A 21,727-nucleotide genomic window follows, 5' to 3' on the forward strand; every position below is an offset into this window, starting at 1 on the left:
GACGCAAGTCACTACATTTGCTGGGCTGGCGAGAGTTTAACCGCAGTTCGGTTCTGTTGGCGGACTGCCTGGCCGCCGAGGTGCCATCTGGGTGGCGTCTGGGTGGCGTCTGCAGCGCCCATAATTCGACCGCACAAGAGAGCGTAGGGAGAAGGCGGGGGTGAGGGTTATCAAGGGAAGCGGAGGGACGGGAAGGGGAAGGGAGATCACCGAGGCGAGTATGGAGTGCCATCCATTTTGATTTAGTGCAGCGTCTGCTAATTAGATTGCGGCAACCATCGCAAGTATATTGTGTGGCGGCGTACTGCATGTGCTTTCGTATTGCGATCGTTATTCGGCAAATATAGCACCTATGATAGAAAGGACAGCCAAGAAAAAAGGCAAGCCGGGCGCAGGCAGACGCACACCTTGCGATCATCACAGCACGTTTCTTGTCACTCATTCTCCCGGCGGCATTCTTTAAAAGTTGTCGGCTCCACTTGCGCATCGAAAACAAGCAGGACCAACCTCCTCCTTATCTTGTTACCCCCTCCACCTCGGACCCCTCTTGTCTGTGCCATCTGCGCCAGACGGCCTCCTCGTCGTCACCGCCAACAGGGCACAGCAGCCATACGACAATGTTGCCCTCCTCCTCAGACAACGTCACCACCGGCTTGCTCCACGCCGCAGCCATGGCCACGATGCGTGGCATGGAGCCGCACCCGGCGTCATCGTCAGCAGGCATCCGAGGCGTGCAGCTCAGTACGCCGATCTGCCTGCTGCTCTTGCTCCTCCTCGTTTGCGTACGCCAGCGCATCTGGCCCGACAAAAAGAACGCCGTCGCTCTCGTGCCCGACTGCGCGCAGCTCTCCGGCCCTGACCTGCGCCGGACTGCGGGTACGCTGCTCTGGGGCCACTACCGCATGCGCAACAACAGCCGTGACGGGCCGCTCGCCGTGGAGACGAGCTGGGCGCAACAGTATGGCGCAATCTACCGCTACAAGGGCTTCTTCAATGCGGACCGCATCGTCATCAGCGATCCGCGCCTGCTGCACCACCTCCACAAGACACACAGCACCAGTTTCCCCAAGCCAACCGGCACGCGCAGGGTGATTGAGCAGATGCTCGGACACGGCATCATCACGTCTGAGGGCCCAGAGCATCGCCGCCAGCGCCTCGCGCTTGAACCCCTCTTCAGCCCCTCGGCAATTCGGAGACACTACTCCTCCATCGACCGGCACGCCCGCATCCTCGCTCAGGCCGTGCACGCCCATGTCGTCCTTTCACACCCGCCGCCAGGCGACGCCGCTGCCGCCGCTCACTTCCCCGCTGCGCCGCGCTTCTCGCCTGCGTTCGCCGCACGCCTCGCGCGCGACCTGCAGCCCGCCGCCGCCATGGACGGCACTGTCGTCGACGTGATGCACTGGGCGAGCCGCTGCACGCTGGACATGCTCGGCAGCGCCATCTTTGGTGCTACGTTTGACTCGGCCTCCGAGGACGGCGACGGGAGCGAAATTGACCCCAAGGTTCAGCGCCTGCACCGCGCGACGGCCGACGTGGAGCAGCGCACGAGCGTGCTTAACATCTGGGAGATGCTCGGCATCGAGCTCACCTCGCATCGCCTCCTCCCCGCCGCACTCGGCTTGAAGATCCTTCCCACGCTCCGCGCCGCGCGTGCTCTGCGCGAAGCCGTCGCCGACATGGCCAAGGACGTGCTGGAGCGCATGAAGCTCGACGAGCCCCCGAGCTTGGGCCACTCAAATCCCGCTGGCGCCAGCAGCAGTGGGGTGAACGACTCCAAGGCGGTTCACCAGGGATTCCTGCAGCGGCTCATGAGCGTAAAAGGCGACGAGAAGCTCTCCGACGATGATATCATCCAGCAGCTCGTCACTCTTATCATTGTCGGCCACGAGGTGCGTCTGTCGCGACTGTTGCGTTGGAGGCGTTCGTGTGCAGCAGGGGCGCGGTGCTGACATTTCTCGACCCTTGCTTTCTTCTGCGTAGACCACGTCGACGGCACTCTCATGGACGTTGCACTGCCTCGCACGCCACCCCGAGGTGCAAGAGAAGCTGCGTGGCGAGCTGCGCTCCGCAGCCGTTGCAGAGCTACCGCAAGACGGCCCGGCGCGTGTGGACACGATCCTGCACCGCCTGCCGTACTGGGACAAGGTGGTGCGCGAGGCGTTGCGTCTCTACACGCCTGTTCCCGTCACGCGTCGCCAAGCGGACCACGACACTGTCGTTCCGCTGCGCGACGAGGTGTGCTTGCGCAACGGCGCGCGCACCCGCCACATCGCCGTGCGTAAGGGCACTGCGCTGACTGTTCACTCCTGGGCGCTCCACCGCGACCCTCGCATCTGGGGCGCAGACGCGCACGAATTTAACCCGGACCGCCCGCAGCCGGGCGCCAGCACGCTCAAATCTCAGGAAGGCTGCGATGGCGAAGGTGGCGGCCGCCCGCAGGCATGTATTGACTACATGCCCTTCCTCGTCGGCAGCCGCAGCTGCGTAGGGCAGCGCTTTGCGCTGCTGCAGCTCAAGCTCCTCCTTTTCCACCTCGTCACCCGCTTCGACTTTCGCCCACTGCCCAACGTCGAGATCGGGCACGTGCAAATCATTGCGCTGCGCCCTCTCGTCAAGGGGTTCGAGGCCGACGGCGGACAGCTGCCGCTGCTGGTCCGCGCGCTCGACTGAGCGCTCGACAGCCGGTACTGTCCATCCGCGCATACCCCTGGCGCACTAGCGAGCACACAAGGAAGCTCGCATCGCATTACTGCCATCTCCCAGGGCTATTCTCCTTCCTCTTTCCATTTCTTTCTTTGCCGGGCTTGGGGCACACCACACTCCCGTTCTATGCTCCCCTTTGAGTTCCACATTACTACTACTTTTACGCCACCTCAACGTGGTCGCACGGCCCGTTGCACGCATGACTGCACATAGAGATAGAGGGTGCGAGGGAATTAGATATCAAAACGGCCACGGGCAAAGTTGCAATAGACGGCTACCGGGGCGGCCGCTTAGCAGCGCCTGGTACAGAAAACGTGTATCGTAGCACGAATCACATGAAGCAACAGCAACAAGGCTCGTTCGTTTCATAATCAAAGCGCCCCTACCTAGCTCGCGAACAGCAAAAGTTCGCGGCTCCAGTCTCGAGGCTCGTTGACACGGCCTGCGCTGTAAAGTCGCAGGGGCACCTAAGTCCTGGGCATGATGAAGAAAAACGCCTCTTCAATCAAAATTTCTGCATTTGGTATCCTACAACTTGGCACCCAGGTGCTTTAGTTGCTCTACTTCGGCGTTGCGTGCCGCCTGGCCTGTGGCTTTCTTTTCCTCTTCCTGCGCACGACCAGAGAGAGAAAGGGAATGGCAGGTCAATATCGTCGAGAGGAAATGCAGAGGACGTTCATTCGCTGGAATATGCACCTGGAAGGCCTTGAGCTTCTGCTTCCCTGAAGCGACTTTTTGCTGCCAGTCGCGGACCCAGGCGTCCCACTTGGGCTCCTGCTTGATGAGGTCAGGGAAGCTGACCGCCTTTCCGCCCTGCGTGAGGTCGATGTGCACGTGGTGGTAGTCGGCAATGAAGGCGAGCTCGCCGGTCTTAAGGCTGAATGCCTCGTACGTTTCGCCGTACGTCTTTCCCTGCGGGTCGATGTACGCCGGACGGCCGCCGAGCAGCACCGCATCCGGCCAGCCGACGGGCAGACGGAAGCGCGCGTTTATGGACAGCGGCAGCACCGTGATGGGCCCGCGGCCGGTCAGGAGGCCGCGGACGCCGGCTTCGCCCAGGACAGGCGGGTAAATGTGCGAGCCGAGGCGGTCGACGCACGTGTGCGCAAACTCGAACCACTTCGGACCCGTCACGTGGCCGAAGAGGTCTGAAAGGGTAAGGCGAGACACAGAGTCAGTGACCCGTAGGCGACCTTCTTGAGTCCCTGTTAAAGAGTGATGGCGCACCGATATGGCCAAAGCTGCATGGGGGGTGGGAGGTGAACTTTAGCGCAAGCGCTCAACCGTTGCATATCCGTCAATACGCACAGAACGGGCAGCTCGATGAGGGACTCAGGGATCAACCCACGGGCGATCATCTTATTGACGAGTGCCGCTCTACGCTCGGCATAGCTGTCGTCGCGCGCATGGAGGGGCGAGAGCATGGACGTCTCTTGCTGGCGCGACACCAGTGCGGGCTGCGCGGGCGATCGTTTGGAAGGTGTGCCTGGCATGGTGATTATGGAATGTCTGTATGTATATGTGTAGAGGTGCTTTGATACATTACCGCCGGGGCTGAAACAGAAGCAGGTCGAACGAAACGAAAGCGAAACGAGACTAATGCGTGGCCGATACGGCGACCTGAGGGCGATCGCTTTGCGGTGGGTGGCGGGTCGGTCGCAGGGCTGCGGTGAAGGTACAACTACGCCACACCACGGAACTGACAGGAAACACTGCAAAGCAAGTATGTATCGAAATCTACGGATGGGGCTCACTCCAGAACGGCGAGGCTACGACAGTCCAGAGCAAGTGGATAACGTTGGAGGGAGAGAGAGGCGTGTGCGGGGACGATGAATGGTTCGTAACCCGTAACACCGGCGTGGCAGGAGCGCTGTCGGACCGACCGGGTGCAGTGAGCATGGCCCAGGCATCGTTAAAATTAGGCAAAGGGACGGGTTTCGACCGCATTCAGGCATTTCCCCCGGAATATACACCTTCCCCCCAAAGTGTATCGGGTCCCCTCCACGTGCCCGTGTGGAGTTGGTCGGCAAAAATCTCACGTGATGCCGCCACACCGCCAGCACTGCTGCCCTCTCGCTCCGACCGAACAGAAATATCCGGGGGATTTTTAAGAATCTGGACGATATTCCTGGGAAACAACTCTGTTTCGGTCCTCCGCGACGATTGGCAGTTCGCCTACCCTGCAAGCGAGGCGCAGGGGGCAGTCTGTCCATCGGGATTTCTCACTACGGTCCAACACATGACGATTGCCTGTCAAGCCGTGCGCTAGGGAAATGACGTAACGACGTCCCTCCCGCTTTGTTCAGGCGCTCAAGAAAGAAATGCGAATGCGAATTAATGCCACAGATCCGTGCCCGCACGCTCACTGCAACGCCTCCCGTTTCAAAGACATGCCCTCAAGTTGCAGCGCCAGCGCCTCCTCCATCGCCGCGCTAGTTTGCAGCGTGGACCCTGCTCCTCCTTCCCCCCTTTGCATTGTAGTAACATTGTTGTGAGGCTGCTCGTCTGTACCAGTTCCGCCTGCGACGAGCGTGCTTCGTAGCACGGACGCGCTCGAGTGCTCCGTGCCCGCAGCAGCGATAGGCGTTGGTGTGCCGAGCGGAGAATCCACTGCGAGGCTCGCCCACGACACTTGCCGGCGCTTCGCAGGATCGCTCGCCGGTGGGACAGGAATCTTGACGATCTTAGTTGCCGCGACGGGCGTCGACGCCGCTGTTTTAGTCGCTGAGGCTCCTCCTTTTGCCGTCGATCCCCGCACCGGTCCTGCTGCTCCTGCGACTGCTGCTGTCGTGGAAGCCTCGGCGAGCTTGCTGCGCCGCAAGGTGCTGCGGTCCCGCAGTGCTCTTGTACCCGGTGTCGTCGACAGCTTCAACACGCTCGTGTCACCTATAGCTGATAGTGCATTGCCGCCGGTGTGATGCTGCGCAGCCGCTGACGGTGGTGGCCTAGGCAAAGTCGCCTCGAGCGCGATGAAGCTCTGCATGGTGTGCTGCAGCCATGGTTGGGAATTGTCCGCTGCTTTTCTCTTCGAGCTTCCGGCGCTGCTGCTGTCAGTACCGCCCGCTGCAACAGCCGCAGATCTGGCTGCGGACGCTGGTTTCTTGGCTGCCTTCTCGAGGGCAACCAGCTCAGGCACATGCCACCACGCCTGCACCGCCGGCAGCGGCGCATCGACGCTGAGGCCTGCGATGTGAGCGATCGTTGCGCTTATCAGCGCGCGGTCCGAGTAGCCGCCCTCGAGCACGCTGATGAGCTTGCCGTCGCTGCACTCGCGCGCAAGCCCCACCGCGTCCTGCGCAAAGCGGTGGTAGAACGCTGGCGGAACGTGCTTGCCGTGCCGCTGCATGCTCGCGTGCTCATGCACGCACGCATCAAAGCCAGTAGACAGCAGGACAAGTGTTCGCCTCGGATCCGCCGCCGTCTTGGCGAAGAAGGCCCGGGCTTTGTCGAAGAGGATGCTATAGCGCGATGCGTATAGCGCAAAGAACTCCCCCTCCGTTTGGTAACTTTGCAGATGCACTGATGGTAGAGCGTCACAGTGGGTTCGGGGGTCGGATTGTGTCAGCACGCTTTTTCTGTCATCGTGCAGAGTGCGCTCGCTGGCCGGCCCTCAGAGAGAAGATTAGAACAGACTGCATGCGGAGGCTCAGTCCGCATGGCGGACGGTCCTTCAGACCTTTTACTCGATGTGCTATCATCGCGGGTGAAACAAACGTAGCGGAAAAGTCTTGTACTCACCATTCCAGATCCACTGCCCATGCGCGTCCTCGATGCATGTACTAGCGGCGACAATCATACCCTCGTCGCCGTTCTCGCAAGGATAGCTCTCAATGTCGTGGATGCTGCCGTAGAAGATCTTGAGGCCTCGGGGTGGGATTGAGGGCATCGACGCAGCCGAAGTTGCGGACGCCCCATCTGACTTGCGTTGTTTTGTCTTGGACGAAGCGCGCGGCGAGCGGTGCGCCTCTGCGATCATCGCGTTGCGTCGCAAGTCGCTTTGCACCGTGTCTGCGTTGATACGCCATGCCAGCGCCTGCGTGCCATCTAGTTCGATTGAGTTTCACATCAACTTCCCTTTGAATTCTTTGAATGACTTCGAAAGAAGAGAGGGACTCACTGCCGTGATGCAGGTCAATATCCAGGATAGCAACCCGGTCGATACCATGCTCCAAATAAGCGTGCGCAGCGGCAACGACGGCATTGTTGACCCAACAGAAACCCTGTGGAGCGTTGCCAGTGCAGTGATGGCCAGGTGGACGGGTGAGCAGAAAAGCCCGCGTAGAGGGGAGCCTCGCAGGCGGTCTTGTCGCCGCGGTCTTGGTTGCCGCCGCGGGCTTGACCTCCACCAGGTCGGCCATAGCGCCAACAGGTGCTTCCCCTCCATGCAAGGCAGATGCGGCATGAACTACTCGATCGACAGCCTCGGCGCAAGCGCCGAGCGCTTTGCGTATTGCCTCCCCGGACCCTCCTAGATCGTCGTCCACTGCGTATGCTGTCTCGGGCGCAGCGCTTGGCCCACAGAGATACAAGTCGCCCTGGTTGAGGTTGCTCGGTACTTCGCTTGCGCGCATTCCTAACGACTCCGACTCATCCGAGTCGCTTTCACTGGATGTTGCGGACGTGCAAGAACCTGATTTGGCCGGCGTGGAGTTGACACTTCGACTCGTCCTATTGAGAGGTCGCGGAGGAGCGTGGCTAGGAGCGGCTCGGCTGAGGCGTTGCACATATTCGGCGTGTGAGCCAGTCCCCGTCTTGACCTCCTCTGACTCTTCTTCGCTGCCCTCCACTTTGACGGTGCTACTTTGCTGCGCCAGAGGCGTCACATCGCGCTGCGTTCGTCTGTTTTTCTTGCTGTGCACGCGCGCGTGAGCGGACTCCAGAAAATCGACAACCTCATCCTCATGCGCGTGCACGAGCTTGACAGCTGGGTGCGGTGGGTCGAGTGTAAGGCTTCGGTCACAGAGAAAGGTGCGGACGATGGGCGCTTGTAGGTTGGTGTTGACGCCGAGCCGTTGCATGGCCGAGATGAGATCGTCGCTCGAATCGCCTGACTCGGCAATGCTGTGCTGCCCGCTCGCGGGTTGGATGGCGCCGAGCGCCAAGTCTACTGAGAGTCTTCCAAGCACCGCAGAGATTCCAAGGAGCACAGCCCGAATCCTCTCTGGCCGTTCAACTACCATGCTTGTATCGTAGCCGCGCACATAGCGATGTAGGACCACTGGCGGCGAGAGGATCACATCCAAGGCTGCTGCAGGAACGGCCGCTTCTTGAGCAAGCGTTGTCGGCGCTGAAGGCATGTCACTGCGCGCAGTGCCAGTTGCACCTACTTGTGAAGCATTCTTTTGGACCTTGTCCGGTTCTGCAGGCGGTGCTGTCTGAGTGTTTGGCTCGCGAACTTGCAGCTGTGCGAGGTGAATGTCAGCCATTTTTGCACCTCTGGATGTGCCAGCGCCTCCTGTCTTCGGCCTTTGCGAGGGGTCAGACGCTGATAGATGAGAATCCTGCGAGCCGGATGCAGGATCCTCCGTGACGGAGAAAGCCGCCTCATCTGCTGGTGCTAGGGATGTGCTGTTTGTAGTCGTGGATCTTGTGTTGTCGGCGCCGTTCCCGCGAGCAACTTGCTGGCTACTCGCGTGAGCCGTGTTGGACAAGGCTTCCGTCAGCTCTGGCAATGCTCTGGATGCATCGCCTTGCTTGTTGGGTATCTTTATGATGAAGACCATTGAGGCGAACGTTCATTGGAGTCAGATGACGATGAGAGTGTGCAGAGAGAGAGAGAGGTAAAGAATCAAAAACGCGCAAAGGAGAGATCAACACTTCTAACACCACTTCTCGCCATCCCAAAATCGCACTCCTTACAAAACCTTGTTCAACTCAGAGAGAAGGGCAGATGCAGTGCGCAACCACCTCCTTTCTGCGGAGGCCATATACTCTGCCACGTCTGCCATCAGTTGGCTAAGAGGAGCAGAAGGCAAAGCCTCGACAGCCAAGAAGGGCTTCGATCGAGATTCCTGCCTGGATACCGTCTGGCGACAGTGAGACGTAGTCGCGATGGACGAAGACATCGAAGAGAAAAAGCTCGTCAGCTTCGAGCAGTCAACACTCTTCCTCGCGAAACTGCAGGAGTTTATTTGTCTCACTACTCCTGCGCTTGCAACTGCGTCAGGGATACCCGTCACCGTTGTTTCACCGGGGAGTGCCTTCGATTGGGATCAAACGAAGGACAAGCTCAATACGACCCATGGCGAAGAAGAGCTATTCGCAGAGCTTGCGAATATTGTGGGTCTTTGCAACAGGCTTTCTCCTTCGTTTCAGCTTGAAATTATGCTCATGCCTCCCGCTCGATGTTGCTCAGCTCGATGAGTATCAAGAGCAATCCTATCTCCTCGATCCCGTCCTGGACCGCATGGTTGCCCCGATAGCTACCGCTTTAAGATGGCACATTCAGGATTGCTATGCCCAGACTGGGAAAGAACGGTCCAGGAACGCAGGCGATGAAGACGGATATGGTCTAGAATGGCTCAGCAAGCTCATGTACTTGTACACTAAGGTACGGGGCCACAAGATCATCAGTGAGTTGAAAGAACCACACGGCCCATCGAACGCCTAAGTCAACTATCCTTTCCATCACTCTCCTCATAGCACACTTCTTTCCCCATGAGGTCGACGACCTTTTGCCGGTGCTCGCTCTGCTCGAAGCCAGCCAAGAAGCGTCCCTCCTTGAGAGACGGAATCAGAAGTACAGCTGGCAGGTGCGATATACACTCTTGCTATGGCTCTCGCTCGTGTGCATGATCCCGTTCGACCTCAAGAATTTTGACATCACAGCCACCGGTTCGAAGGCACATCGTGAGCCAACAGCCGATCGGATTGCTACTATAGCAAAGGGCTTCTTGTCCAGCTCAGGCAAAGAAAGGGATGCGGGCATCATGGTCCTAGGAAAGCTCTTTCAAAGGTACGAGGCCGACTCATGCTGGTTGAAACCTTCCCATTGACTTTATCATTATGCTCTGCGAACAGAAAAGATGCCGCTGCGCAACTGGATGCATACCTGCCATGGTGCGAGCAGAGCTTGCAAACTGCAAAGCACGACACGTCTTTCCCCTTTCTTTCCACGGGTATTCTCTTCTCACTTTGTGAATTGCTGAAAGTCTTGAATCCCGATAGAGCAAAAGAGATTCTGCCCCAGCTACAATCTCTGCTCGATACGGTTAACACTCAAGTCGAGGCTGGAGGAGAGCTAAAGAAGAACTCCCTCGTGGGAAAAGGGCGGACGAAACTCAGTGCCAGAATCGCGCTCAAGCTGCTCAAGCCAAGAAGCGCACGGTCTTTGGCTCGTCCTGGCGTCCGTGCCAAGCCTTTGATGGCGGAAGAATTTGCCGCTAATTCTGACGCAGATGCAGAATTCGACGATGGTCTGGATGCGGACGTGCCAGAAGAAGTGGACGGGTACATCGGAGAGCTCATTGAAAGCCTTTCGCATCAGGTAGGCACTTCTACCTCTTCATTGAGGACTGTCATGCGACTGACCAATGTAGTGCTCGCTAGGACACAATGGTTCGGTACTCGGCCGCAAAAGGCCTTGCACGAGTCTGTACGCGTCTTCCACCGTCAATGGTGCCGCAAGTCACCGAAGCTATCGTCTCCCTCTTCCCCAGCAACGTCATCCAGCTGCCAGATGGTTCGATCGACCTGAGCGCCGCTTCGGAGCACACTTGGCAAGGAGCTTGCCTCGCGCTAGCCGAGCTCGCAAGGCGCGGCATGCTCAGCACGGACAGCGCCTCATCCTATATCCCTGCGGCAGCACAATACGAGCTGGACGAGCAGCTCATGTGGGTTCAACGTGCTCTTTTCTTTGACCCACGACGTGGCGCGCACAGTGTCGGGTCTGGTGTGCGCGATGCTGCGTGCTACGTCATCTGGGCTTTGGCGAGAGCAAACGACGAGAAAAGCATCCGGCCGCATGCGGATAGCTTGGCTGCCAATCTTGTTTGTGTCGCCTGCACAGACCGGGAAGTTAGCATTCGCAGAGCTGCGAGCGCAGCATTCCAAGAATGTGCCGGGCGTCTTGTAGGTCGCTTATTCTACTTACTACACAGCGTTCTCGACTTATTGTTCCTCTTAATTATGATCTTGCGCAGAATATCTTCCCACACGGCTTGGAGGTTATTCGCAAAGCGGATTTTTTCGCTGTTGGAGTTCGGAAGCAAAGCTTTCTTGATGTTCTTCCAGCAATAGCCGAGTGAGACGGTTTGCGTTCCCGACGACTGGAATTCAATCATAGCTGACGCGTATCGCTTCACAGACATGTGATCTACCGCGAGGCTCTTCTTCGACAACTTCAGCGCGTCTCGTTGGCGCATTGGGATATCAGTGTCCGCGAGGCAGCGGCGCAAGCGATCTGCAGTGTGGTCCGACATGATTTGGACAATCTGCTTATGCCGACGGTCGATGCGCTCGTGAGTTGTGATTGCGACCGATGCAGGATGTGCGCTGCTCAATCATTATGCTCCATAGCTCCAACCGTCCAAAGACCAGCCACTTGCGCATGGCCGCCTACTCGCCCTAGCGGCTCTCGGTGCATCTTTTGGAACCAACGATCCAAACGACGCATGTGGAAGGCGTGCAAAAGTGCGTGGCGCTTCAACGTCAAGACGTCATCGTACGTCATGCTAATGTCCATATCGTCTGTTCGCCAGATTCTTGAGTGCTGTCACACGGTAGCAAACACATTGAGGTCTTCTGGTATCTCTCAGCACCTTCTAGAGGCCTCATGTATTGCCGTCGCGGCGAACTTTGAGGGGTCAATAGTTGCGCACAAGGCTAAACTCCCAGATCTCGAAGACATTCTCGAGACCGCACTCGCAAGTCCGAACGGTAGTACGCATGAGTCAGCATCACAGGTGGTGAAAGCAATTGCAAGTACATATCCCTCATGGGATGTTTTCGAAAGTGTCAGGCGCCGCTGGAAGTCTTTATCCGCAAATCAGCAGCAAGGCTGGTCACTAGCATTGGGATCAATAAAACCTCTCCATGGATCAAGTTCCGTCGAAGAAATCGCTCGCTTTCTAGTCAATATTGTGACCCCTGGTAAGGAGCAATACAGCAACATCATAGAAGCTCGGAGGAATTCTTGCATTTCGGTAGCAAGATTGCTACAGCATCAAAGTTGTTCAAAAGGTGAGACGGTCTTTTACCTTGCAGTTTATGTGTTCTTCAATAACGTTCGAGCCGTTGTTGCCCCAAGACACCATTCTCGTTATCTGCACTGCGCTCATCGGCTGTTTGGAAGACTACACCGTCGACCAAAGAGGCGATGTCGGCTCTTGGGTTCGAACTGCTGCGATGCAATCACTCGCATCCATCGTCGAAGGGTGTGAGGCACGCGCGCAAACAGGATACGCCCTCCTTGATGTTCAAAGAAGCCTTCTGAAGCAAACGGCCGAAAGGATCGATTCTGTCAGGTCGTGCGCAGCGAAATCCTTGCATCGAACCGCACAAGCTACACCAATGATTCCTCGAGACAGACACATGAAGGCCCTGTTGTCAGCACTTGACGAGTGAGCCTTCGCGACCCCGTGCTCTCAGTCTCCCCAAAATAAGTTGCTCACCTGTTCTTTTCTTCAGGGCAACTGAACTCAATCTGCGCGATGCTTCGTGGCTGTTCACGCGACTAGTGTCTCTGCTCGACGATAACCGGTACCGCCGCTCACTGCTCGAAGGTTTCCTGAACAGTATTGGAAGCAAAGCAGATGTCACGGTATGCATATCTATATCGATTCGTCTTCAGGTCTGCGTGTCGTACTCACTGTTTATTCACCCATTGTTCGTGTCCGGCAGCGGCAATCCGTTGCCTCAGCGTTACACCCATGGCTTTTGGACAGTCCTATACCGCGAGCATCTCTCATATTGGTCGAGCTGCACAAGCTACTTGAGGCTAACTTTAGTTCTAACAAGATCTTTGTGCCTGTTATCGAAGCCTGCAACATTTTATTCGATACAGTCTTGGAGACGTCCACCTGGGAGCAGCTTTCTAGCTTGTGAGTTTTTCAATTCACGTTTCAGCCCTCCATCGCCTGAGCACACTGAATCTCATCTGCTGTGCAGACTTCAACCAATGTACAAGCTTGCGTTCCGAAGCGTCGACAAGATCAAATCACTTCCACGACTGCAGGCCTGCGTGGTTTTGTGAGACTGAAAGTATGATTTTCCTCAGGCTTAAAGTTCGAGATGCTGATTTTCAACTGCTCGGAATCCGCCAATCCAGGTGCGTCAATATGTTGACGAATGTGCCATCGCTGCGGCGGCGAATGGTAACGCATATCTGTGCATTTTTGCGGCATCCCTTCCCGACGGTGAGTTGCGTTGGTGCGCGCAAGCTTGCTTAGTGAGTTAAATCCGAGTCTTTCACTCTGCAGCTCCGCCAAAATGCAAGCGAACGACTCTATATGATACTCGCCGACTTCCTACCAGTTGAAGCCAGCGAGAGCAGCCTTGAGGACGCATCGATAGCGATGGCCGAAGCGGAAGAGCTGCTCCTTAACACTCCGTGGGTCTCTCAGAGCCGAACGTACCACGCTGAAGCGGCACGAAGGCTGGAGCAGGCACTGCTGAGAACGGTTGGCTTGAACAACGTGTCCTCATAATGTGCTTCCTTATGTTGACTAGCTTTTACGTGTGTATGTGTAAACAAGCAGCAGAGGACGCATGCCGCTGAAGGTAGGGAGGAGATACAGTTTCAAGAGTCTGAAACATGTTCGTTTGGTCCTCGCTGGTGCTGTTGATGTTACATTGATCAATCGCCTACGAACACATGTCCATGCCCGCGCTCTTCAAGCCTTCGCAGCCGCGGCGGCTTTCTTGGCTTTCTTGGTCTGCCTAACGGGCTGCGCGAGGAGCTCCTTGAGCTTTTCGTCCTTGACCTCCTTGTCGCTCTTGACCTTGTCCGAGCTGTACCACCCACTGGGGTTCTCGGGGCTAAGGCGGATGGCGCCCTTGTTGTTGACAGCGATGGTGAGGAAGACCTGCGCGGTGATTGCACTACTCGATCCGTCGTGCAGCACCTCGAACGGCGTGACAAGGTTGTGCGCGACGCACTCCTGCACGCCCATGCGTGCACGAGGAAGCTCCTCCACGGGCAGGATGGAGCCGATGTTGAAGGGGAACGCACCTGCCTTTTTGGCGATCTCGGAAAAGACTTTGCGCGAGGTGGCCATCTTGAGCAGGTATGTTGAGCCCGTCTTCTTGTAGATTGTCGTCGCGTGCAGGCCCGTCTTGGACTTGCCGTCGGCGGAGGTGGTGACGTGCAGGTCGATACCGTACACTTCGTCGGCTTCGAGCTTGCATGCGTCCGGGCGACTCGATGCATCTGGCGCAACGACGATCTTCTTCTTGCCGTCGATCACGTCCTTGTCCATCAGGTTCGTCTGCATCCCCTCAACGGGCCGGACACCCTCGAACTCCTTTATCGCCTGCTCAATCTGCTTGGCAACGTCGATATTCGACGCGCCCGGCTTCATCACACGTAACGCCACTTCCTCTGCCGTCTTGATCGCCTTGAGCAAGTCGGCGACTTTGCCTGTAACCGGCTCGGCCTTAGCACCCTCTGAGGCAGGGACGACGATCGTCTCGCCAATGATCGACGAGTAGCCGTCAATGTGTGCACCGAGCTGGAATTTGACCACGTCGCCGGCCTTGAGCTCTTGTTGTGCGCCTGATGCAGGGTTTGCGCTGGCAGCACTGCCGTTCTCATTCTCCTTTCCTCCCTCCTCATCTGCAGCGGCTGGCGGCGGGAGGTTAATCGGAAGCGGGCGATAGTTGCAGATGACGTTGTTGACGCAGACAGTCGTCGGGAAGGCGATACCCTTGGGCATGTTCTTCTTGTTGTTGTACACGGATGTAGCTCCTGCCAACAGCTCCTTGTCACCAGCCTCGGCGAGCGAGAGAAGCGTTGCGCCAGGGAGGGCAAGGGATACGACCTTCTTCAATGCACGCGACGAAATATCGCCGGCAGTCTTGTACTATGGGGTCCAAAAGGAGGGGGGGAAGACGATGTTTAAGACACAAGCAAGGATGCACTGCCCGAAGCATGCGAAGCACATTGCTACCTCTGTTGAAGTCGCAGGTCTCCTTTCCTTCTCCAACACGAAATCCATATTTTATACTCGCGCGCATTCGAAGTATTCCCGCAAAGCTGACAGCTTTAATGCTGCAAACTTCTTGGGACGGGTTCGCAGATACCTTTCGACGAGAACCATCACAGTGCATTGAAGAGATGTCGCGACTCTGCTCCCGCACCTGAAGCCTGGGGTATGTTTGCTTGGTACCTTTGGTTGTAATTTCCGCACAAGTACCGTGCCCTTCCATCATCTGCGATTCGAATGCGCTCATTGCAAAGCTGTCTTCCATCCAACAAGTCATGCACCCCTCAGATGTGCTGACTGAGGTAGCCTCTCCACAATCTGATGCGATAGAAGATTACTTTTCGTAAAGGGCCGCGGTGCTCACAGCCTCTGCGCTATCTTGCCACCTTCCTTCAGGCAAACTGAACTGCGACGCGTTGTTGGTATAGAGGCTCAGGACTTACTTTGGTCAATGTGACATCTGCGAAGTTCTCCTTCTGCTCAGTTGCCGCCGGAGCCGGAGCCGGGGTGGTTTCAGTTGCAGCCTCTGCCGACATGGTTGCGTTTCTTGTTGGTTGAAAGTCTGTTTAGCTGTTCAGCGGATGCTTCTCTGCAGGCTGGTTCGATGCTTTGATGAGAGCCTCAGCATTGAAAGGAGCCATCGAAGGAGTGTCTCAATGGTGTCAAGAGCAACCAAAGCAGTCAAGCGCGCCCCAGTCAATGAACAAGAAGGAAAAGCTGACTATGGCTGGGCGGAGCGGCAAAAGGAAGATCCGTGAGTGTCGTGTGTGGATAGGAGCTCGAACCCTAGCAACCCTAATCGGTGCACAACTTCCACCCCTAAAATGACAATGGGAGCGCGATGCAAGCAACTCTAAGCAAAAACGAATTGTGGCCTGGTTTTCAAGATAGAATATTAGTAAATGGGGTTCAACGCATTCACTCGATGTTATATCAGATTCCTGACCGACATAATGCACATGCGGAGTGCCGTTCGCTCCATCCTTTATGATCAGCCGTTCGTCCCCAATTCATTGTCTTGTTCAGCAAGATTGCACGAGCTAGCACGTGTGCTTGGGTCCTGTGTCGATGACCACACACCATAGTCTTGATAATGGCGTCTACCAGATCCACGCCACCCTTCCGTGCACAGTCGGGGCCGATTCCTGTCGGACAATCTGCGCATCTACTTGACTGCGTTCAGGATGACAGGGTTAGACGCCCGCCGATTCCTTCTCCAGATTGGTTTGATGACATCCTGTGTGATTCTCTCAGAGTGTCACTGCGCACACCCTTCGATGCACAGCTCGCGAGGTGCAATCCCTACTTCGCTCCGCAGACACGTGACCAACACCGCAACACGTGCCCCTACTATTTAGTTCCCTGAGCGGTGACTGTTATTGCCAACGAAGTCATGAGTGCAGGTGAAACGACATCACACATCATCACCTCCATCCTCCCCCGTACGTTCTCACTTCCATTCCTCTTGATCGAAGCTCATTATACTTTCAGAAGCTCTCTAGGGGATGCACCCAAGACTCGAAGCAGGAACAACTCTAAGCTTATTACTTTCCAAAACAGCACGCCAGGCATCAACTGTAACAGCATGGCCAGCTCTGGGACGATGAAGGCAGTTGTCTTCAAGGGGCCGAACCACGTAGTCGTGGAGCAACGGCCCATCCCACAGGTCCAAGATGATACCGATGCTGTGGTCAAGGTGTGTGGTAATGGTTAGAGAGAATACTAGATTACTCTCAATGACAGTGAGTTGGCTTGTGCTCGTGCCTGCACAGGTGGTCACGTCGGGGCTTTGCGGCTCTGACTTGCACATATGTGCGTACATCGTCCGAGAAGTTAAGGGAAGCACCAATCTGAAATGGGCTGACAAAACTCATTTATTTATTTATTTCGTAGATCGTGGCCACCAGCCCGTATCGCACCACGACTTTATCCTCGGGCACGAGTTCGTCGGCACGATCCACAAGGTCGGTCCAGGCGTCAAATCATTCAAAGAGGGTGACCTGGTCTTGTCCCCGTTCACCATTTCTTGCGGTGACTGCTTCTATTGTACACGGAGCCAAACGGGTCGCTGCGTCAGGTCGAAGGTGTTCGGCTCCGTGCCCTTGGAAGGTGCACAGGCGGAGTATGTACTCGTCCCACTCGCAGAGACGAGTTTGTACCACGCGCCGCAGGATGTGCCGAAGGAGCTGCTTGTGCTGCTCGCAGACATTGTGCCGACAGGCTACTTTGCATGCAAGAACGCGTGGGACCGTCTAAGCGATGAGGAGCGCAAAGATGCGACGTGCGTAGTCATCGGAAACGGACCCGTCGGGTTGTGCGCTGTCTCGGCCGCCGCGGCGCTGCCGTTCAAGCGCATCTTTGCCGTCGATTCGATCCCACAGCGCCTCGAGCAAGCCAAGAAGCATGGCGCGCACCAGTCAATCAACTTCCAGAGTGAGGACGTCGATATGATTATTAAAGGAGCCACGGGCGGACGGGGTGCAGATGTCATCCTCGAAGTCGTTGGAGCTGAGGCGGCGCTGCAGATGGCCATCAAACTCGCGCGGCCTTTCGGTGTCATTTCCTCCGTCGGGGTTCACACGCACAGCGTCACGCTCAGCGGGCCTGACCTGTACAACAAGAACTTGCGACTCAGCTTCGGCCGCTGCCCGGTTCGTGCAGTCTTTGTGCCCGCGCTCAAGCTGCTCCAAGACAACGTCGACCTGTTCAAGAACTTTGTACAACATGTCATCCCGATCGACAGTGCGACTGAGTACTACAAGTAAGTGTTGCTGAACTCGGAATCACAGCTTGACATTCATGTATTTCCAAAATTTGCTTTGCGCAGACTGTTTAACGAAGGCAAAATTCTCAAGACGGTTTTTGAATTCAAGTAACTTTCATATGCGTCTCCCAACCACAAATGACAAGGAGTTTCAAATCTCCAAAATGCACCACAATGAAATACTTTGTTGCCACTAAGAAAACAGTATTAGGAGACGAGCGCTTGCATGGCGCGCAGAAATCACCAGTGTGACATGCCTTTCAAAAGGACACTTGCATTGGCAAGATTGTGCGGGTGCCGGCAAGCAGGTTTGATAGAAGGTAACACGCCTACTTCCCACCGCTACTCTTCTTTACCCGCGCCTTCTTCTCCTTCTTCGGCATCTTGTTTTTGCGCTTCTCTCGCGCCGCCTCTTTCACAGCCTTCTTTCTCCCCTTCTTCGCGTCCCGGTCTTCGTGTCTGTGCCCGCGTGGCTGGCGCGGGCCTTCTTCCTTGCTGTCTTCTCGCGAGGAGCCCTGAGAGTCTCCGTCAGAATCTGATTCTGTGTCGGAGTTTGCATCTGCGCCTTCGTCAGCCGGTCCCGATTGAGTACCACCCGCCTCAAAATTAGCTTGTGTCATCCTCGAGCTTTGCTGCGCCACCCCACCATCAGCCGTTCGCACAGCAGGGAGGCGATCCATACCCGTCGCCGTAGCGTAGATCAGCTCCCCTGCACCTTTTTTGGTGTACACCTCGACGTCACGTTCGGGGTCGTAGACCTCGTTGAGCGTACGTGGAATATAAGACTGCGCAAAAATGGCCTCTTCATTTGCGGTTAGTGCGGGTGGCGGTTGGGCGCTCCCTTGATGTGATGTCGATGGATGGGAGGTCGATTCGGAGGAAGACACGTTCTGCGCGGACTCTCCCTCTTGCTGCACATCTCGCGCATCCATCATCTCTCTGATCACTTGCATCAGCTCCAGCTCATGTTCTGATTTGATCACTGGCACAGTGGATTTGGCTTGTACCACAACTGCTGTAGTTGCCGCCGCGGCGGAAGTATCAGCTCGTTGATGCCGATCTGCTGCATTTCCATCCTTGGACTTGTGCAAGGAGTCCAGCAGCGCTTCTTCGTCCGCCTCGCCTCCTTCCATCATCTGGGCTAGTCCTGCTTTCCCGCCTTTGCGAGCGCCACTTCGCCGCTCATCTCTCTCGTCTGTCGCCGAATTTATTCTCCCGACCTCTGAAGCAGCATGCGTGCTGCTACCGGAGGCCGTCTCGCCTTCGCGGATAATGAACTCGAAGCTGCGGCGCAGTCCGAGCGTATGCACGCCGTGCTTGGAAAAGTAGTCGTCAACGTGCTGCAAATCTGCGCGCAGGAAGTCGAATGCGCGCGGGTGGTCGTGCTCTACTGATTGAGACACGTCGATGATGTAGAGATGCTGGTTGTGGTAGCTGTCATGAACATTAACAGTTCATTTTCAGCGACGAGCCATCAAGGCTAGCTGCGAGTTTCTGTCAAACTCACAGAACGTTATACTCGCTCAAGTCCGCATGCACCAGCCTGCAATGCTGGTACATGATCCGCATAGCCGCCAAGAGCTCCCGGTAGAGTTCCTCCCACCTCCCTTGCTTTTGCTCCTCCTCGGCATCAATGCTACTTTCAGCGTCTCTCAGTCGTGGGCTCGCCCAGCCATCTACCTTTCCGAGGAATTCCATGACCAGCACATGGTCCCTCAGCTCCTCCACTTTGGGGCTGCGAATGCCAGCCGCATACAATCGTTTGAGGTTCCTTGCCTCTTTTTCTGCCCAGAGGCGAACCATCTTGCGAGGGTTGTGGCGGCTGTAGCCGTGTCGAAAGCGAAACTCGCCGCTAACGTAGCGATCGCGGTCCTTGAAGACAAGAATGGACGTCTTGTAGATCTTCAGCGCCAGGCTGCCCGGCGGGGTGCCTTCCGGCGAGCCTTCAGGCACTGAAGTAAAGGCGTGGTAGACATTCGCCTCTTTGCCAGTAGAGATGACGCCGTTGATGGTTTCCAAAAGCCCACGTTGAACCATCTTGAAAAGGATAAGCATGGTCCTCGGATCAAGAACTTGCTGGTTCGTCGCCCGATCGCTCTTGTCCTTCACCCGCGCGTGTCCTTCGCCAATTGCCTTGCGTGGTACCACAGATGCACCTAGACGGCCGCCGACAGATAAAGAAGGGTCGTATCTCTCCTGCAAGGAAAGTCGGGCGCTGAAGCGGGCGGATAGTTGAGCGAGTTGCGCAGACGTCTTGTCCTTGTGCTGGGCAACTTGCACAGCAGCGGAAGAAGCACCGCCGGTAGCAGCATCCCCGGCAATAATTTCAGTAGCAATATCTTTTGCGGCGCGTAAAGGTGCAGGGCGGCGATTCATGGCTGGTAGAGCTCCAGTCGTTGAAGCACCATGATGCCATGTGGTCCCGCGAAGCACGGCGTCCGCTTGTCGTGAGCGGTTGAAGGCCTTTGTGAAGTCACCTCTTGACAATTCCCAGTCTGCATCCTCCACACGGCCCATCGCCTCCTCTTCTCTCGCTTCTTCTACCTCGTCTTCCTCTTCTTCATCGTTCGAATGCCGGGTCCGGAGGTACTCGAAGTATTCGCGGACTTTTTCGCTCTCGTATCCTTCGCCATCATCGCTATCGTCCTCGTCTTGTGAATCGGAAAGGTCTGGATCCGCGAGCTGGGCCGACTCCAGATTTTCCGAGGTGCCATTTACACCATTGGAGTACAGACCGGGTTTAACCTGCTGGCCAGGAAGTGATGAAAAGCCCACATCCTCCGGCGCATCGTCGAATTCCCCGCCTGCCTCTGTCACAGCCGCTGCGGTCGACATCTTTGCGGAATGGGATCTTGGTCTCTTCTAGTCAGCAAAATGGAAATTACGGACACGAAAGAGACAGAGGCGCCTCGCGCGGTTCCGGCCAGGTCGCACTGTAGGTCCGCAGGGGGATGGCCAACGACGCAGGTGTGGAGTGTGTCGTGCTCTGCATACGTGACTTTTGTTGGTAAGCAGAATGAAACCAAATTGCATTCCGTTAGTCGCCGACTCTTTGCAGCAACTCCCAAGAAGTGTTCTCCCAAACACGGAACTCGGATTTCGATAAGCTCTCAACCCCAAGAAAGAATGCCCTCAAAAAGAAAGAAAGAGCGGAATTGGGAGTTGGAACGCTTCGAAGCTCAGACTCACACCCTTTCGATGGAATGGCATTGCATGTCGCCAGGCGATGATCACTTCACGTGCGCATCCCCAGAGGCCCCTGACACTGCTTCGATCGACTGGTCCCCGCCGCGACTCTGATTGTATCGCAGCTCACTCGAAATATGGCTGACCTATCAACAGCGCCTGGCGCTTCACCAGGAACCGTAGCAGAAGCGCATGACTCTCCTTCCCGTGCTTTCTATCCCGAAGCGGTGCAGCACAACGTCAAGCAGATTTCCTAGTGAGTGTCAGCCATTGGGCGCTTCGCTTCTTCCATTCCGGAGGCGCCAACCAGGAGTGATAGCCAATTGGTTCCGGAAGAGTGAGAGGCGTCGATGCGGACGACACGCTGACGTACTTTTCACACCTATGCACGCTCCTCTGCCTTTGTTTCGCCTTGCAGCATCCGTTCAATATCCCTCTCACTTGCTGGTAGTGCTTCCGGCGTCCTGGGCCTCACAAATCTCAATGGCTTCTACTTCTACATCATCTCGCAGTTGCTCATTTCCCTCTGCATTCTGTTCATCAACGCTAAAGGGCAACCCACCGCGTACCTCGTCGATGCTGCAGTGATCGACCTTCAACGCAAGCGTGCGCGGGTGCATGCCGCTATGGAGGCCAAATCTGGGGGAGGTGAGAAGGCGAAAGGGAGGTCAAGTCAGGCGCAAGGATTCCGGCAAGGACAGGGCCCGCCTGGCCTCGTTGGGACGGCTTGGATGTGGATTAATCTGCTGCTTGTGGATGGCGCGCAAGATAATGTGCTGAGCTATGTGCTCTGGTGGACATTTTGGTACGGAATTGTACATGTGTATGATTGATTCGAATGTATTAACGATGCAGATTTTGTGGAATGAGCTGCATATTGGAACCTCCTACTGCTGAGCGGCTGTCTGGTGGGACACCGGGAACAAAC

General features: G+C 56.3%; 8 protein-coding genes across 8 annotated transcripts; 4 read left to right on the top strand and 4 right to left on the bottom strand.

Moving 5' to 3' along the window:
* The first annotated feature begins 303 nt into the window (after positions 1-303).
* K437DRAFT_8821 (cytochrome P450) lies at positions 304-2,696 on the top strand. Its single transcript, XM_013385658.1, has 2 exons — positions 304-1,892; positions 1,984-2,696. Exons 1-2 carry the CDS (start codon positions 618-620, stop codon positions 2,671-2,673), a joined length of 1,965 nt encoding a protein of 654 aa, XP_013241112.1. The 5' UTR covers positions 304-617; the 3' UTR covers positions 2,674-2,696.
* Positions 2,697-3,234: 538 nt separating this feature from the next.
* Positions 3,235-4,199, bottom strand: K437DRAFT_270213 (uncharacterized protein; the record flags this gene model as incomplete). The annotated part of the gene is made up of 4 exons (XM_013385670.1): positions 3,235-3,315; positions 3,403-3,854; positions 3,934-3,947; positions 4,015-4,199. 4 exons carry the CDS (start codon positions 4,197-4,199, stop codon positions 3,235-3,237), a joined length of 732 nt encoding a protein of 243 aa, XP_013241124.1.
* Positions 4,200-5,068: 869 nt separating this feature from the next.
* Positions 5,069-8,132, bottom strand: K437DRAFT_264490 (Arginase/deacetylase; the record flags this gene model as incomplete). Its single annotated transcript, XM_013385671.1, has 3 exons — positions 5,069-6,225; positions 6,445-6,750; positions 6,824-8,132. 3 exons carry the CDS (start codon positions 8,130-8,132, stop codon positions 5,069-5,071), a joined length of 2,772 nt encoding a protein of 923 aa, XP_013241125.1.
* Positions 8,133-8,547: 415 nt separating this feature from the next.
* On the top strand, positions 8,548-13,445 carry K437DRAFT_8890 (uncharacterized protein). Its single transcript, XM_013385659.1, has 15 exons — positions 8,548-8,985; positions 9,062-9,278; positions 9,349-9,661; positions 9,727-10,192; positions 10,255-10,776; positions 10,848-10,948; positions 11,012-11,165; positions 11,224-11,337; positions 11,406-11,886; positions 11,954-12,266; positions 12,334-12,466; positions 12,547-12,746; positions 12,814-12,894; positions 12,974-13,061; positions 13,125-13,445. The coding sequence occupies exons 1-15, from the start codon at positions 8,758-8,760 to the stop codon at positions 13,350-13,352; spliced, it is 3,639 nt and encodes a 1,212-aa protein (XP_013241113.1). The 5' UTR covers positions 8,548-8,757; the 3' UTR covers positions 13,353-13,445.
* K437DRAFT_258961 (Creatinase/aminopeptidase) lies at positions 13,443-15,426 on the bottom strand. Its single transcript, XM_013385672.1, has 2 exons — positions 15,293-15,426; positions 13,443-14,726 (listed from the first exon to the last, which is right to left on the bottom strand). Exons 1-2 carry the CDS (start codon positions 15,383-15,385, stop codon positions 13,539-13,541), a joined length of 1,281 nt encoding a protein of 426 aa, XP_013241126.1. The 5' UTR covers positions 15,386-15,426; the 3' UTR covers positions 13,443-13,538.
* Positions 15,427-16,349: 923 nt separating this feature from the next.
* K437DRAFT_9049 (GroES-like protein) lies at positions 16,350-17,834 on the top strand. Its single transcript, XM_013385660.1, has 4 exons — positions 16,350-16,545; positions 16,622-16,661; positions 16,743-17,610; positions 17,677-17,834. The coding sequence occupies exons 1-4, from the start codon at positions 16,435-16,437 to the stop codon at positions 17,723-17,725; spliced, it is 1,068 nt and encodes a 355-aa protein (XP_013241114.1). The 5' UTR covers positions 16,350-16,434; the 3' UTR covers positions 17,726-17,834.
* K437DRAFT_296043 (RIO1-domain-containing protein) lies at positions 17,781-20,592 on the bottom strand. The gene is made up of 2 exons (XM_013385673.1): positions 19,121-20,592; positions 17,781-19,047 (listed from the first exon to the last, which is right to left on the bottom strand). The coding sequence occupies exons 1-2, from the start codon at positions 20,446-20,448 to the stop codon at positions 17,943-17,945; spliced, it is 2,433 nt and encodes an 810-aa protein (XP_013241127.1). The 5' UTR covers positions 20,449-20,592; the 3' UTR covers positions 17,781-17,942.
* A 273-nt stretch (positions 20,593-20,865) lies between these two features.
* On the top strand, positions 20,866-21,662 carry K437DRAFT_258964 (uncharacterized protein). The gene is made up of 2 exons (XM_013385674.1): positions 20,866-21,055; positions 21,218-21,662. Exons 1-2 carry the CDS (start codon positions 20,937-20,939, stop codon positions 21,630-21,632), a joined length of 534 nt encoding a protein of 177 aa, XP_013241128.1. The 5' UTR covers positions 20,866-20,936; the 3' UTR covers positions 21,633-21,662.
* The last annotated feature ends 65 nt before the right edge of the window (positions 21,663-21,727 follow it).

The sequence above is a fragment of the Tilletiaria anomala genome, assembly GCF_000711695.1.
Source record: "Tilletiaria anomala UBC 951 chromosome Unknown K437scaffold_101, whole genome shotgun sequence".
In the NCBI taxonomy this organism is placed as follows: domain Eukaryota; kingdom Fungi; phylum Basidiomycota; class Exobasidiomycetes; order Georgefischeriales; family Tilletiariaceae; genus Tilletiaria; species Tilletiaria anomala.